The 17318-nt window shown below is 46.5% G+C and overlaps 1 protein-coding gene across 1 annotated transcript in view; it reads right to left on the reverse strand.

Moving 5' to 3' along the window:
* The window catches only part of LOC138570281 (cytosolic phospholipase A2 gamma-like), a 507932-nt gene that overhangs the window by 151393 nt on the left and 339221 nt on the right, over window positions 1-17318 (reverse strand). Inside the window, exon 15 of the mRNA XM_069649050.1 lies at window positions 15554-15622. Coding sequence (XP_069505151.1) covers window positions 15554-15622 — 69 coding nt within the window. The remainder of the gene's footprint in view (window positions 1-15553; window positions 15623-17318) is intronic.

Below are 17318 nucleotides of genomic sequence, written 5' to 3' on the forward strand. Positions count from 1 at the left end.
TGGAAAAGCAAATACATCTGCTGCAACAGAGGGTACAAGCACTGAGAGCCGAGGTTGCCATAACAACTGTAGCACACTACCAATGGGGACAAGGAGTCTAATCATGATACTTACTGGTAAGGGACAAGTATGAGGGTGGAGACCCATACTGACCCTCCGAGTGCTGAGGGGGCACTGTGTACAATGGGCTACTGGAGCAGTTTGAAGACGGGCAGGGCGAACGGGATGAGTACTCCATTGCGGTACAAAAACCTCAAAAACACTTTCACCCAAAAAGGAACACCACCTTCCAGAGAGCACAAGAGCCGAAGGAGCCTGTGGAGAATTATGTGGCCGCACTAAGGACCCTGAGTTACACATGTGATTTTGGGCCCCTTACAAGTTCGGTGATTGCTGTACCGACAATCCAAGAGTGCAGTAAAAGCTCCTGATCAAGCATCTGAAATCGGAGGAGGCAATGAAGTAGCGAAGGGTGTCGAGCAAACGGCACAATGCACGAAACAAATGAAGGGAGAGAAACAGGTCCAAAAAGTATGCGCCCCCGGGCTGTGAGGAAGGTCAGAGAATGTAAAAGCGATGAATGTCTTTAAATGTGGCAGCAACAGACATTTGTCACCTACTCTGTGTTTTCCAGAATGCTGTATGTATTAAGTGCAATACTGAACCTCTGAGTGCTAAACACTTTTCTAAAGGCACAAACCTTCAGAATGGTGATGCTACAGCAGTTACTAGCACAGATTCAAGAGGGGGATTTTCTGGCATCTCTGGACCTAGAGGACATTTATTTCTGTATCCACATTCACAATAACAGCCCCGCTGCCTGTGTTTTATCATTACGGGATACAACTTGGAATTCAAGACCCTACCATTAGGCTCCAATGAGCCCCAATGGTCTCGATCCAGTGACTGGCACCAGTGGTTGCCTATCTGGGATGAGTGGGCACACAAGTCCATTGCTATCTGGACAACAGGTTGACATGTGCATTTCCCTTAAATATGGCAACCAAATACACGCTCTCACCATTCAATGCCTACAATGTCTCAGATTCTCTGTGAACTATCCAAATTCCTGTTTCATCCCATGCCAACGGGCACTCTACTTGGTTGCACACAGACACACTATGTTGCAGGGCAGCCCCGTCTGAGAAGAGGATCCAAGCACTATTCACCAAGATACAGCAACTCTCCCACATACCATTCACTTCTGTCTGCCTCTTGAAGTCCTTGCTGGGCTTAATGTCTTTCTGCATCACCATACTCCAACACTGCAGGCTACGCATGAGGCTGATACAAGTATTCCTCGATGCATGCTGGCGTCAGGTTTCAGGCTCCTGGGAGATCAAGATTGCACTGACGCCACACTTCAGGAAACCACTACACTTGTGATCAGTCTGCACTTACCTCATTCAAAGTGCCCCTTTCGCTCGCCCCACCACCAGGTCACTGTCACAACATATGCCTCGCTGGAAGGCTGGGCTGCACATATAGATCACCTTCATGCTAGAGGCTTATGGGCGGAGAAGGAAAAGGCGCTCCACATCAACCATCTGGAGCACCGAGCTGTCTTTTGGGTGCTCAAGTCGATGCTCCCGCAGGTTACTCGTCAAGTTTGTCAGATCTTTACTGACAAATCCATCACAATGTTTTACGCCTGCAGGAGGGAGGCTGCAAATCCCTCTCTCTCTCTCTCGATGGATGCACAGCCTCTGTGGCAGTGGGCAATGAGCACAGCCTTTTCCTCATCCCATGGCGCCTTCCAGGTTCACAGAGCCCCATGACAGATCCCCTCAGCAGGGAACCCAGCTCCTGCCACGAGTGGGAGCTGTACCAGTCGCAACCTCTTCAAACATTCCATCGCTGTTGTACCCCGGACATCAACCTGTTTGCCACTCTCCACAACAACAAGTGTGCATGCTTGGCCAGGGCATGCCTTCTCACTCCCCTGGGAGGAACAGTTCCTATATGCAATCCCTCCGATACCTCAGGTGACACGAGTAATAGCCAAGCTCAGACAGCAGTGCAGACTGATGGAGGGGCCCCTCAGTAGCCAAGACAGTTCTGGTACTCCAACCTCCTGCCCCTAGCCTCTGCCCCACCGATCAGACTTCCTCATCGTGCAGATCTACTGTCAAGAGAGGGAGGTGCCATTCTACACCACTACCCAGCCTCACTAAGCCGGATGGACTGGCACCTGTCCTCATAATATGTGTATTGATCCCATTGTTTCAGAACTGTAAGGACATTCTGGCACAAACCCCTTCCAAGCTTTCCTGCTGCAAGGGAAAATGGAAGCGTTTTACCTCAAGGTGCTCATCACTGGGCCTAAACCCTCTTACCATTCAACCAGAGGACATCTTGTCTTACCTTCTGTCCTTAGCCCAATCTGTGCTAGCACATGCAGCCATCAAAGTGCACCTTGCAGCAGTATCCCGTTACACCCTTTCCTCTTCCAAGGCGTCTATGTGGTCAAGCCGGCTGGTCAAAGAGTTCTTGAATGTTCTTTTTCACGCTTTCCCACCTACCAAGCCACCCGGCTCCAGCCTTGGAGCTGAATGTGGTCTTAATAAGGCTAATGTGTCCTCCTTTTGAGCCCCTACATAGCACTTCACTCAGGTTCCTATCCTGGAAGGTGCCTTTCTTGGTCACCATTACCGCAGCATGCAGCGTGGGCAAAATCCAAGCTCTGTCCAGCAACAGGCCTTCCCTTACCTTTCACAAGTCCATGGTGATCCTACGCACTAATCGATCCTGTGTGCCAAAGGTTCCATCTGCTTTCGACCTAAATGAACCAATTGTGTTGCCAGTCTTCTTTGGCGCCCCCGATTCCCAAGCGGAGTGAGCCCTACACTCCTTGGATCTGGTACGTGCTTTAAAGTACTCACTTGCCCATACTAAATCTTTTCAGAAAATCTCTCAGCTGTTTGTGGCATTTGGTCCCTCTGGTGTAGGGAAGGCTCTATCCAAGTGTTCCATTGCCAGGTGGATTTCATCCTGCATTTCATTCTGTCACCTTCCAGGGCGACCCAGGGTGCATTCTACCAGAGCGGTAGCTGACACGACCGTGTTGCTAGCTGGGTGGCACCTCTTTGACATTTGCAGAGCTACGATCTATAGGTCTGTACACACCTTTATCAGTGTTTGTTTTGTAGACTGGGATCTGTGGCAGGGTCCAACATTGGCCAAGTGGTTCTCTGGAACCGATTTGCATAATGCAGTGTCTCCTGTGTTAAGGTTTTGCTACAAGGAGCTTGCCTCCACCCGTATGGTTATATGGTACTACTTTAAAATCTATTCAGAGCATGTGAATCTATGAGAGATCAAATTCTGGAGAAGGAATAAGTTACTTACCTGTAATTCATGTTCTCCTTCATTGGTATCTTTCATAAGCACTTCCCACTGCTTACTTTCATCCATAGGTCTCAGCATCCTCAACCATGGGTCTCCCCATTCATACACTCTGTCCATACAGGCAGGTGTCGGCTGCTGCATAAATGGAGGCGTACCCACTCGCATGAGGACCTGCACCTCCACCTCTCTGCCCTGAACACTCTCAAGTCCACTCTAGATACAGAAAAAAGGAATTCTACCTACCCCTCATTGACTCTCACTCCAACCATCCTCGCCGGTTACAGGGCACCCTAAACTCACTCCTCACTCCTCTTAAGTCTATGACTATCTACTCCATTCTCACAGCTATGTCCTAGATGAATACTTTGCTGTAATCATTCAAAAACAAGAGACTCTCTCCTGGCCTTCCTCCTACATTTCACATTCCACCTACTCGACCATCATCTTCTGCCTCTATCTCTCACTTTAGTCAAACTAATACTGACACAGTCCTATCTCTACTGATGAAGGCCAGTCCTTCATGTGCCCCAACAGACCCCCTTGCTCTTCAGCTAGTCAAGCCTTTTGCTCCTTTAGTGGCCTCTCACCTCACTGAACTCTTCGACTCTGCTTGCTTTCCCTCTTGTTTCAATACATGACAGTCATCTACAAGCCCCGTCCACATGGTACCTCCTCCCTGCTGCTTTTTTTCACCACTTAGCAAGCCCCGCCCACCTGGTGCCTTCCTTCTCCATCACTGTCTTGTGGCCAATGCTGGATTAGACTTTTATGGACTTCATTCATTCACAGTGCGTCACTCTTTCTCAACTCTCATGCTGGACTTCCTTTGCATCTTGTACTCATGGTGGCCCTGAATCATGTTGTTCCCATCTTCAGCTTGTATCCTGGCTTGCAACATTATGTGTTACTACTGACTTTTGCAATTCTATTTGCTCTCCACTCTTGCTTCTCCACTCTTTTTGACTGCTTACTCTCTTTTCTCTCCTCCTTTCCCTTCTCCCTTTTCCTATGTCCTCCCCTTACTTTCTTCTATGCACTTACTCTATCAGAATTGTCCATGGACCTAATATGATAGCATACTGATGACTACCCAAGAATCCTGTATGCTGGCAATGTCGTCAGGCCTAGCATGATAGTCGCTTGTTTTGTTACTCCCCACCCTTTCTGCACCCCTCTCCCTCACCTTTTGTTTTTCTCCGACTCTAAGAGAAATGTCGTCAGGCCTAGTACGGTAGTCGCCTGTCTGTTTCCATTTCCTTCCCACTCTCCCCCTCCCTTCCTTATCTATGTCTTAGCTCTTGCACCATCTGAAATGTCGTCAGGCCGAGTACGATAGTTAATTTCACATCCTTACTGTTCATGGCTTGTAGGAATGTGTTTGTATTTTCCCTTGTTCCCTCCCTTGCCTTGAAGCGCTTTGAAACACATTGTGTATAGGCGCTATATATATAAACAATCATATCATATCACATCCCTCTCCTCAAAAAGCAAAGGGCTGACCCGAACCTACTGGCTAACCTTTCCCCTGTGTCTCTCCTTTTGCACTACTCCAAAGTGCTTGAAAGGGCTGTGTTCAACTGTCTTACCAATTTCTTAGAAATCTACAACCTTCAAGACCCACTACAAGCAGTTTTCCACTTGTCTCACTCCACGAAAACTGCTCTCAGGAATGTGTCCAACTTCATCGCCTCTGCTAAGCACTCTAACCCATCCTCTATCCTAATTCTCCTTGACCTGTCTGCTGCCTGTGACACTGTTGATCGCTCTGATCTACTTAATACTCTCCTTCTTGGGATTCGGGATCAAGCCCTTGCCTGGATTGAATCCTACCTTGCACCTTGCCAATTCTCTGTCTCCTGGAGAATCAACACATTTCAACTCACTCCACTAACTGCTGGTGTTCCACAACGCTCTGTCTCGGGTCCACTCTTCTTTAAAATCTACACCTCTGCTCTTGGGGCACTAATCTTCTCCTTTGGGTTCTCGTACCAACTCTTTGCAGACGACACCCACATTTTCTTATGTTTTCCTGAAATCTCCTCTGATCTCTCCATCAACATTGGATGGCTCTGCACTCTTTAATGTTCAACTCTACCAAAACAGAGGTTCTCTTCTTCTCTTGTCAAACGCTCTCTCGCATCTCTTCCTCTGCCTATCCAGTTCCCACCTCACACTCCCCCCCCTACTCTTCTTCAGCTAGAAACCTTGGTGTCATCTGTAACCCTTCACATACATCCATACTGATTTTAATTATTACTTTGTCCTACACCCCAACACTCCTGTGTGCTTTCTATACTATATACGGATATTGTGGGAGGGGTCATTTACTGTTCCATTGAGCCTCGATTTGTTTGCTGCTAACTACAGTCTTTTTCTGTGGCCGCTGTTAACATGGTCACATGATCCTTGCTGCCGGCAATTATCTGACGAGCGGAGGTGCCACGCACCGAGAGAGGAGGTAATTACAGCTCTGCTGCTGGCCGCATCATTTATGTGATTTACTGATTTTACTTATTGCTTTATCCAACACCCCAAATCTCCTGTGTGTTTTCTATATCGATGGGATATTGTGTTAGGGGTCTTTTATCGCTCAGTTGAGGCAAAATTTATTTTCTGCTACCTGCAGTTTTTTTTCTGTGACCACTGTTGATGTGGTCACATGATCCTTGCTTCTGGCACTTATGTGCCTGCATTCCAGGCAGCACAGTGGACAAGCGCTGTAGGCGCACGTAATGGGCGCTGAAGGTGCACAAAAGACAAACCTCTGTGCTCGCCCGTGTCTCGGATGGGTAAATATTAGCAGACCATCTAATACGCCGGCTGATTTATTCCCAGCGTAATACACTGAATTTGGCCCCCTGCCACACTATTTATCCTCTGGGGTTTAATTCTATGACAAAGGGGGTGGTTCAGTGCCCCATACCATGTGCTAAACCCCTTAGATGCTTTGAATGCAATGTGCGCTCTCTGCCAGCACATGCTAGTGCTTTCTAAGAACTTATGTAGAAGTTGAATCCTGATATGGCCGGCATTATGGAAACTTGGCTTTGTGATTGCTCAGACCCTTCTATTGCTGAAGCGCTACCTGCTGGCTATAGCTTATTACGCCTTGACCACGATTCGGTGGGCACCGGAAGGGGTGTTACTCTAATCTTTAAATCTCAAACAGGAGCTACTCTTATCCCTTTGACATATAACATTCATATGAAGCGTGTTCGGTGCGGCTATCACTGTCATCTTCTGATACCCTTTATGTGCTAGTCTGCTACCGGCCCGATCGGAATGATGCCACCTTGTGTGAGACATTGGTTGAAATGACAGCGAAACTTCAACTTCTATACCCCAATACGTTTATTGTGGGCGACTTCAATCTGAAGTTCAATGATACTACATTTCTGCATTTATGCTTGATCTCGGATTGGTTCAGCTGGTTGATCAACCTACTCAGCACCTAAATAACACATTACATTACATTTTTGTGCCTAATGCCCTTTTGTCCCTGCTACCAGTCTTTCCTGTTGACTGGTCCGAGCATTTTATAGTGGCTTTTCAGATTAACATCAAGGTTCAATGTTGCTTGGCTGCCAGTACAAAAATTCAGAAACATCGCTGGGGTCGGGTTTCTAACTCCAGCAATACTGTTCAAATTGAGAGGCGGTGTGAGCGTACTCAGTCTGTTTATTTCTCCCTACTCACATGCAGTCTTAGGGATGTTGCTGATGACCTTTCCCCTTTCAAGCTCTCCAATCTATGCCCCAGGACCCCTCTGAGCCCTGGTTCACCGGTGATTTGAGATCTCACAGGCTCAGAAGTAGGCAAGCAGAGAGAAAATGGCCAAGGTCTAATTGTGAGGTAGATAGAATCCTATGTGCTATCCGAGAGGCTAAACGCTGATTTCATACAGCTCGGATTCAGACATAGGTCGATCAGCCGAGGGATCTCCTCCTAATGTCCAGCCGGGGGTTATGCCCTCCCAGGAATTATGTAACTTCCTGGCCCAGTTCTTCTCTCAGAAGATTGTTGACATTAGAGACACAATCACTTTGTCCGGCTTGAGATCGGTGATGTCACACTCCCCCCTACCCCCTGACACGGAGGCTGAATCTATGCAGCAATGCTCAGTCTTCCCCAATTTGGGTCCTGATGACATAGTGAAAGGTCCCCTCAAGATGAAGTCTGCCTCCCCTTGCACGACATTCCTTAGAAATCATGAACCATCTTGCCAGATTGCTCTAACGGTGGGGCGGGCAGTAAACCACTCTTGCTACTTTAGCACGGCCTGGTGATGCCCCTTCTATTGAAACCATAACCTGATTATTTTGTCCTTTCTAATTTTCATCCTATTTTATGCTCCATTTTTTCATGAAACTGCTTGCGACACTGATCTCACCTCCTTTACTGAGCTTTTTTCTAGAGAGATCTGGGTTTTTTGATCCCTTCCAGTCAGGCTTCCGCTGAGGCCGAGGCACTGAGACTGTGTTGGTATCCATGGTAGATGATATTGCTCAGGTCGCTTACCAGGGTGGGGTACGCGGTGCTGTTTCTTCAACAATGTTGACCACTCCATCCTGGTTGTACGGGTGGCAGAGGCTGGAGTGTCTGGCCACCTTTCTTACTGGACACACTCAGTCTCTCTCCCTTTCTTCTTTACTCTCTGTCCTTCTTGCCCTCTTCTGTGGTGTTCATCAGGGCTCTGCCTTGTCCCCTACACTGTTTAATGTGTATATTCAGCCTTTGGTCAAACTCATCTATGCCCATGGCCTCAGCTGCTACTCGTATGCCGATGACATACAGCTTATTGTACCTATTGATCTCCATCAACAGGAGGCTGCGTCTTGGCTTCGGGGGTGCCTGGAGGCGGTGTGAAGGTGGATTAGTGATAATTGTCTGAGGCTGAATGAGGACAAGTAGAGGGTCTTGGTGGTGGGTTGCCCTTCTGCTGCTGTTCTATGGACTTCAGATTTTGGGCCTATCACTCTTGGTGCAATGCCTTGCTCTGTTCTTTTAGTAAGAGACCTGGGTGTCAAACACTTTGCGTCACTCTCTTTTGATGCTCAGGTGGCAGCTGTCTGCCAGGCTCTGCACTTTAAATTTCAATACTATGAAAGGCTCTTCCTTTTATTTCTCCCAGGCTTCATGTGCCTGTGAGTGCCTCTCTTATATTGAGCATTGAGTGGATTTGTGTAATTTGATGTACCTAGCACAGCCACTCTACCTCGTGTGTCGATTTCAACGGCTCCAAAACTCAGCAGGTCACGTGGTTCTCCAAGTCCCTTTTTTGTGCTCACATTTCTCCAGTTCTATGCCAGTTTCTCTTGCTCCCCTTCAAAAACAAGTTACATTGAAATCTTGATGCCTGGTTCACCAAGCCTTTTATGAACTTGGGGCTGATAATCTACAGCAGAAATTCCAGCTGTATGTTCCGAGCCAGGTTCTGGGCTCTAAGTTTAATGCTGTCAATGCGGTCCCGAGGATTCGGCTATCTCATGTTGGTGGCAGTATTCTGAAGGGTACCTTGTTACTGCCTTGCTCTGCCCAGGTTGGTACAATAATATCAAAAAACGAATGAGCAAGGTCAGGTCAATCTCTGCTGAAGAGTAACCACTGCTACACCCTGAGTGGATGACCCCTTGTGTGGGTGGTCACAGAATTCTCATGAGACTGTTCTTCTGCACAAAAGGGATTTATTTTGAAGTGCAGTGGTGTAGTAATACACTGGTATTTTTTTAAAAAAACATAGGACATTCACATTTGAGGACATACAAAGTGTAGTACCTAAGTATGAATGATCAAGCAGTCAATATTTGAGGCATCTACTTGTACAGTTTGTTCATTCTCTATAGGTTCCTTAGGAAGGAAGCTTAGAGAATTCAGTGGAATCATAAACAGGTGGGGGGCCCATAGAGTGTGGGCACAATCAAGAGTTGAACAACAACATATAATACATGTCAACACGACAGTGTTTCGGCCATTTTGGAGCTAGGTGAGCTCTAATGGTGTAGGCCTTCATCAGGACAGGAGTGTCTTTACGAGTGGAGGCTCCTATGTGGTCGAATCCGAGGAGCTTAGTGGCTTAGATTAAGAGGTGGAAGGATCCACTTCTTTAGGATGCAGTTGTAATCTTGTCAACAGGCGCGGTCACGTCTATTGTCAGTGCATTCAGCTGCCAAGATCGTTGAAGCAGCAGTGTGACGTCTCCTTATGTTGGTGGCAGTCCTATCTCTGTTGTGGGTGCTAAGCTTTGAAACTCGCTTCCTGTGGAGCTGCAGAGCATAGAGAACCATCTCGCTTTCCGCTGTGCTCCCAAGACTTTTCTTTTGAGTGAAATCCAGTGACGATTCCTCTGCTGGTCTTAGCGCCGTGGTGCTGTGGGTGTACGGGACTTCTGTACCAGCATTCTTTTTGATCTCCCTAACTCTGCTTTCTGTCCTCTCGACAAGATCATTAACTTTGTTACCAGGACTCAACTTGAACTCCCTTACTTCACACCTATTTCCTTGTACCATGACCAGGCTGGATGGCTGATTATGCAAAACAGGGATAGTTTTAGATTTCTTCTCCTGGCTCACAAATCTATCCATGGTAAGGTACCACTGTATCTGCCCGCCTTTATCCAACTCTACGAGCCTTCTCGCAATCACTGCTCTGCCTCCTCGGTAACCTATGTGTTTCCATGTCCTTCCTGTGTTTCCTCTCGCTTCCACTCGTGTTCTCTTCCCCCAAACATTCACGAAACAGTGCACACGATTTATTCAAAACCAAATTAAAAGCCTACCTTCTCACCTCCGAGTTACCCTCTTAGCTTACCTCTCATTTGCCTGCAAACTAACATTTTTCCCCCACCTATAACCTGTCTCTGTCCCTCACTTAGTGAGGGTAGAGTGATAGGATGAGTCCAGAACCAAGAGTGTCTGTGTGTGTTGGGTTGTGGATGAGTTGATTGCGTGGACTGGCGTTTATCCATAAGGGTGAGGCCCAACGCCTGGGTTGTTTGCTGTTTTTGAATGGTTTTTATGTTGGCTGTGTGTTTGAGTTTTTTATGTGTAAAATGGTTCGTATTTAAGGTTTTGGTTGAGCGCACTGGCTTGTTGTGACCGTAGGTGTATGGTCCAGTGCATGGGATTGTTGTAGTATATATGTGTTAGTTATGTTGGCTGTTAGTTTGTGTGTAGTTTGGCTAGCCCATGGGCATGCATAGTACAAGGGATGTGTGTAGGAGGGGCGCAGGAGTGGGGGGTTAGTAAATTGGGTACTCTCAAAGCTTTTCTCGGTTGCTAGTCTTCACAGTTCTATCTAAATGCGATGCATGGCTATTCTTCTCGATTCTATCTAAGTGGGATACACAGCTATTATTCTCAATTGTATCTAAATGTGACACATGGAATAAGTCACTGCCCCGGAAGGGAAGGTCTGAAGAAATGTCCTGCACCTCTGTGAATATGTGTCACTCTAACCCACGCTGTTCGTCTTATATCCACCCCAATACTCGCCGACTCCCGTAAATCCTGAGCAATCACCTGGGCTGAAGCTAACCTGTCCTTGAATGCTGCCACCCTTTCCTCAGGCAGCTAGTGCTGAAAATCTGCAAATTCCCAGCATAACGTATGGTTAGCGGCTGACAGGTGTGTATTCGAGTTTGCTTGTTTAAAATGAAAGGACACATTATCATAAATTTCTTTTGCCTTCTGTGTTCAGCAGCTTATCCTCTTTAGTTAACAGGGATACCAGGGATAGTGCCACTTGGAGCTGCAATATCTATTCAAACCATATTCCAGTGCAATGAAAAACATGTTATGAGAGAGTCTATTAGAGCTATAGTTAAGCAAACAGCAACATCCCTGAGCGGATAAGTCTTTGTGGCGGGATAATACTGTCTGCAGTGCCATCCTGTGAGCCCCGTTGGAGACAGCCAACAGGGTGCACCTGAATAGGAGATGCACCTGCTCTTTGCCCGGAACACATGGCTCTTGCACTCAAAATCTTTGACTCAATGTGCTGGCAACGGTCGAACCACCGCTACGCTGCCCCGTATCTTTCTTAGCCAATCATAATGCCTGGCTCAAATCAACTGCTCCTTGCTGGACATTGACTCGAACTGCTGGGATGCCATGTATCAACTCCCCCCAGCCTTAACCGACTGGTTAAAACCCACTCGACCTCGAACTACCGCCTTGCGTAAATGCAAAGGGGACTGTTAGGCACAATCCTGTGCAGTGCTCTTAGGGACCACTACACACAATTAAGACTCCAGGTGGCAATACAAGTTTTACCTTTGGTACAAGCCTGTACTACTATGTCAGAGTGGTAGCAGTGGCGGAGCAGCCAGGCTTATCTCAAGACTATATGAGCAGTAGCAGAGATTACACAAAGGGACCACAATTACTGTGACTCAAGCAAACTCTGACTCAAGGTTTCAGGTAGAAAAATATAAGTACATTTATTTTTAAACCATTTGTTATAAACACAACACTTCTATTAAATTAAAAAAGCACACATAAAATATACTACAACTAACCAATTCACTTTGTACAGTATGTCTCAAGGTAAGTATCCTGTGTTGGAATGGACCGGTGTTACGAACAAAACACGTTACCGCGACTACGATTGCAATCACTTTTTGACAGTTCAGTCTACTAAATAAACGCGTACCCGTGACATGAAATGCTACCGGGGCAAAAACACATAGCGCCTGAGATACCCAGAGGGAGTTGGAGGCAAAAATCACAGGCAATATTTTGGTTAGGCAGACAACATCGAGAAACACTCAGAGACGGAGTTCAAAAGTCAAAGGGCCGGAGCCAGGGTCAAGTGACACCGGGGGCCTGTTGTCGAAGATCACACAGTCAGATAGTTCACGAATCAACGTAGCCAAGAACACTTCGATATTGTCAATGTTCGGAAGCAAAAGTTATAAGAAGGAGGGAAGACAAGGGCAAGCATTGAAGATGAAGAAAAGGGGGTTCACCCTGTTTCCTCAAGCAGAACACAGTACCTTATTCCAATGGTGCAGCTGGTGCCCTGGCAGTTGTTCCTGTTGGTTTCCGCAGACCCACGGTTCCTGGAGCTTCGAGGTGAAGGAGGACGTCTGAAGGGGGTCTGCACCACACAGGGATGAAGCCGGCAGCAGTAACGTGAATAAAAGGCGCACTCCTTAAAAACATGAGAGGCTTTTCAGCTGCCTATCCGGACCACTACAGCAGTGTGCAGCGATTTTGACGAAGGAAGAGGATCCTCTGGCTGTGGAAGATGAGCTGGTTATCCCCACCAAGCTCAAGGGAAGAAGACTCCGAACTGGATCTTCTCTAGTCTTCGAAGGGTAGATAGCTCAGGACTGCAGCAGGGCTTCACCGGGATGGGGTAGTTGCAGCAGTCGTTGTTCCCTCCACTTCCCTTTGGTTCCTTGTAGTTCCAGTGGCAACTCTGACTTCTAGCCCAAGAGACCTGCCTTTTATGTGCAAACCCCCCATTCACACAGCCTGGCTGTCAATCACCCAGCAGGGAGGTTGTCCGGCCTGGACAACCACCTCAGCCAATCATGGCAAAGTGTGACTTGGGTTTCCTAGGATACCCTGTGCAGGGGGTGAGTACACCCCTTCCTCACATTCAGCCCACATAGACACCCAGGCGCCTGGTGGAGGGCTTCTGAGCAGAAGCCCACCAAAAGACGGTGAACAAAGAAGGCAAACCTAGTTTGCCACGCAAAGTAAAACACAAGAAGGACTTTAACAAAAAGAAATGGCGAGGTTTATAGTCAAAAAGTCGAAAAAATAATGTCGAATAGCAAAAATGTCGAAAAAAAAATGTCGAATGTAAAAAAGTCGAAAACACATACATATAATAGGAAAAGTCATAATTTCGAAAAAAAAATGTCGAAAAAAAAAATGAAAACCCAAAACACTCTTTTTTTTTTTTACCCAGATAGTAACATTTATTATGGGGGGGGGGTCCCCCCCAACCCCCCCATCCCAAACCCCTACCCCAACCCCCCCCTCCGCCCCATCCCCCCCAGCCCCCATAGATATACCTTTAATTATTTTAAAAAAATCTTTAATATAATATTAAATAATTAATTAATTATTTAAAAAACCATCCCAAACCCCTATCCCCAACCCCCCCCCCATCCTCCCCATCACCCCTACCCCCCATGGAAATACCTTTAATTATTTTTAAAAAAAAGTTTAATAAAATATTTATTATTAACACATAAAATCGAAAAAAGTCGAAAAAAATTCGACATTTTTGTAATTCGACATTTTTATTTTCGACATTTTTTTTTCGACATTTTGACTTTCGATATTATTGTATTCGACATTATGACTGGACACCGCCTAAAACAATACCACGTTTATCTGATATAATCGTGGTAGAAAGGTTAGGGTAGATACCACTGCCACCAGCCAAGTCTAAATGTTAAAAGAGCGAAACAATACTCCAGGAGGTACAGATAAAAAGGGATACGAAGTAACCCTTTCCAGTACTCCATGGAAGATGGGGTGTACTGGATCTGTGGTAGATTGACTAAGTAAAGTTAATGGCAACTTTACCCTTTTCTGGGGGACGGTAGTCAGCCTCACAAATGGAGTCGGTAGGAAGTCTCAAAGCCAACCCTATGCCACAGCACTGAAGGTGCTGTGTAACACACAAAAGAAGGGGGCTACTGAAGTAGTGTACTTTAGAGTCCACAATCACGAAAACAGAGATATACACATGGCAAAACACAGGTAAGAGTGGGGGAAAAGCTCACACTCTTACCAAGTGGAAATAGGTAAACTCCAGAAGCCCAGCAAAGCTGCTGGGGGACTCACTAGGTGAGGGAAATTAGCCATAAATTAGAATTCTCCCTAACACGGACCGTCACTGCTTCGAATCCATACCAGACTTTGAATCAAACTTCTGGAGAGTTACTCATCAACCCTAACCAGCTGTTATCACGTCTCAAACTAGTTCAACTTTGAACACATCTTGTTGAACACTCTGCCCTGCATCAATTGAGAGCTTCTTTCTAACTCCTGAGCCCTCATGTTCTGCCCGGCTCGACGCACCCTCAGTGCTTTGATCCACTACAATGCACAGTCCTCGAACTTGGTACGGCCCACTTCTACAACAGCTGGAACCTGGCTTGATGCTGCCAAACCGCCAAGAACTGCAAGAAGGAACTATTCACTATTAACTGCCCCCTTCAACAAGTTTTCGGCCCTGGAGACTGGTTGGGTCACTAATCCCCTTTTTGCATTAAAGAAACATAGCCTTTTTAAGAACATACTGTTTCTTTCTTGCCTTGCTCTGCTGATTCATTACTCAGAGTGCTGATTGTGCCATCTTTGATTATTCTCTGTTCCTTTCTCAGGAGTTAATGTTTGCAGATGCTGTGTTTTATATCTATTGTCATGGAACCTTGATTGGACATTCCCTTTATTTTGGACTGTTATGCTTTGAAGTTTGGGTCACTAATGAATCACATTCACACCCCTCTTAAGCCACTTAAGCCTCTTAAACCCTACATCGGAGGTACATCTCTTAGCTGTGCTTGTTTTACCTTTATGATTGTGTTGGTTATTAATTTGTAGACGTGTGAGGGCTCAGTGGGCAATTTAGCCTCCACTCATCCTTGTACTCCCAGCAGGGCAGACGTCAATTTGTCACACTCTCTCTTTTTAAGGTCAGGAACTACCCAGGGATGACAGACAGCCATCTCAGGGTAGGGGGTCTTGACTTGTGATTCAGCTAGCCCTGCTGGGTCAAGAAAGAAGGCCTAGTCCTGACAGCCGGAGAAGGCAGCTATTGGTCAACCAACACTAGCCAAGCTTTGTCACTAGAAAGGAGTCTTGGAAGAGCTCCGGCTCCAGAGAACGCTCACCACTCTTTTTGCTGTGGCTTCTGTTGCATTTCTCTGTTCTCTACCACAGGTTTCACAAGGCATGCCCGCAGACCCACAGGTGACAAATGATTCTGCTCCCAGCCACAGGACTGCATCCATTTAACCCTTTGCCTGCCACCCAATCATTGAGAGTCCCAACATTCAGACTTTCCCGGATTGGTCTTGTGGCCAGAGTCACATTTGTGGAGAAGGTGAATTCCTATTGCTGGGGCTCTGGTCCCCTTGTCATGATAATACATGTACACCAGGGCTTCATGGGATTTATTTTGCTGTACAAGTTAATATCCTGTCTACATATACATCCTACAGGAGAAACTGTTCACTTACCGTCTGTGAAAAAGCCCCTGGGCGAGAAGCCGGTCTTTGTCATGTGGCAGGTGCCGTCCCTCTCGCTTTCTGAAAAGGCAGATAAAAAGAAGTAACTGTTTAATATCCTATTTAAAGTGCAAGATCTCCACGGCTGCCCCTCCCGCCCCCCCTTCTGCCGCTGAAGGCATTTGGTGCCCCCCACATGAAGAAATCCCTCCTCTATCAACCAAGAGGCTCAAGCTGAGGAGAAGGACTTAAACGCCCCGCGACACCTCACCCTCCCTGTAGTAAGGACATCAACTCACATCATATCTGCTTGCTGTAATATTGCTGATGTCTATGTCTACACTTCCTGCCTTTTCCTGTACTTGCAATTAGCCGAGCATATCTGTAACCAAGCTCAGCGCATCTCTGCACCTTCATCTGATTTCTATGTACCTGTAACCAAGTTGAGCATATCCTTGTCTGTTTGCGCCCTGATACTCCAGGGTATGGCGCGCTATACAAATAATAAACTAAACTAAACTAAACTAAACACACCAGCTGTAAAAGGTTATTACAGTTGCACAAATCAAAATCAAAATGGCCGGACATAGAACCAGCCCCAGCATCCCCCACCAATGGATTGCGGTGGACCGCGCTCAGCATGAGGTGCTCTTTTGCGCGGGAGGATTCTCTCTTTAGGTCAGGGAGGGGAAACAATTGGGATTAAAAAAAGGAGGGGCAGAAAGGAAAACTAAAAGTGGAAAATTAAGGAAAAATTACAGGATAGGCGAGGAAAAAAAGATAAATAGAGGGGTGAGGAATTAAAAACATTTACAACATTCAGGAGACAACCGTCCGTGCGGGACAAGTGGAGCAGAAAGTGAGAAAAAAACAAAAATATTAAATGGAGAAGGAAAACTGAAGACAAATGGAAAAGCATTGGGAAGAAAAAGTGTGTAAAGAGATGAAAAGAAAAATGAATAGGCCAAGTAGAGACAAGTAGAGACAAGTAGAGACAGTGCTAGAAGTAGAAGAAGAACTGCCTTGGTGAAGCCACAGAACTCAATCCATCAACTCTTGGGCGTATTCCATCCCATAAATCCTTGCACATCCCTCCATTGGATCCTTCCGGACCCCTAGGCAGGGAAATTCCATTCACTGACATCAAAGAGCACAAGTCAATGAATGCATGGGGATCCAGGTTCCATAACACGATGCGTCTTCACGATGCTAGCAATACATGATCGCATTGACATGAGGGTGAGGGGTATGGAGATGATCTTTTCACTGGCTGCCAGGGCACCGGAGCTCTGTTGGCAACATTTGGAACAGTAAAAACCAAAGTGCCATCCAAACATCAAAGACCCAAGCGCTGTGGGTACTCTGGGGGGCCATGGTGTGCACAACTCTGGTTGGCTTCTGCTACAGTGTTTGAGTGATGTCCAGGGGCAGCCCAGGGTGGGTCAACCTGAGCCCTGGAAGCCCAGTCAGAGACTTCACCACTAGCCATCCTTCTAGTTTGCTGGTCCTTAATCCCAAACCTGGTATTTCCTCTACATCAGAGTTTTGATTGGAAGCTGCAGTCATCGTACTTTGGTGGTTCTTCAGCAGTTCCCCCTTTTGGTCAGGTTTGGGAGTTGTAAAAGTCCATAACATGTCCTCAAAGACCTTCCAGATTTAAATACATATCAGAAGTTTCCGGCAATGGCTAAAAAATTGTAAAGAAGTGTGTTCACGAGAGCGGAAGAACTTGGTGGATGGGTATGGAGTTGTTCATCACTACGGTTTCAACCACCCT

The sequence above is a fragment of the Ambystoma mexicanum genome, chromosome 2q (assembly GCF_040938575.1).
Source record: "Ambystoma mexicanum isolate Mex_15411 chromosome 2q, UKY_AmexF1_1, whole genome shotgun sequence".
Taxonomy (NCBI): domain Eukaryota; kingdom Metazoa; phylum Chordata; class Amphibia; order Caudata; family Ambystomatidae; genus Ambystoma; species Ambystoma mexicanum.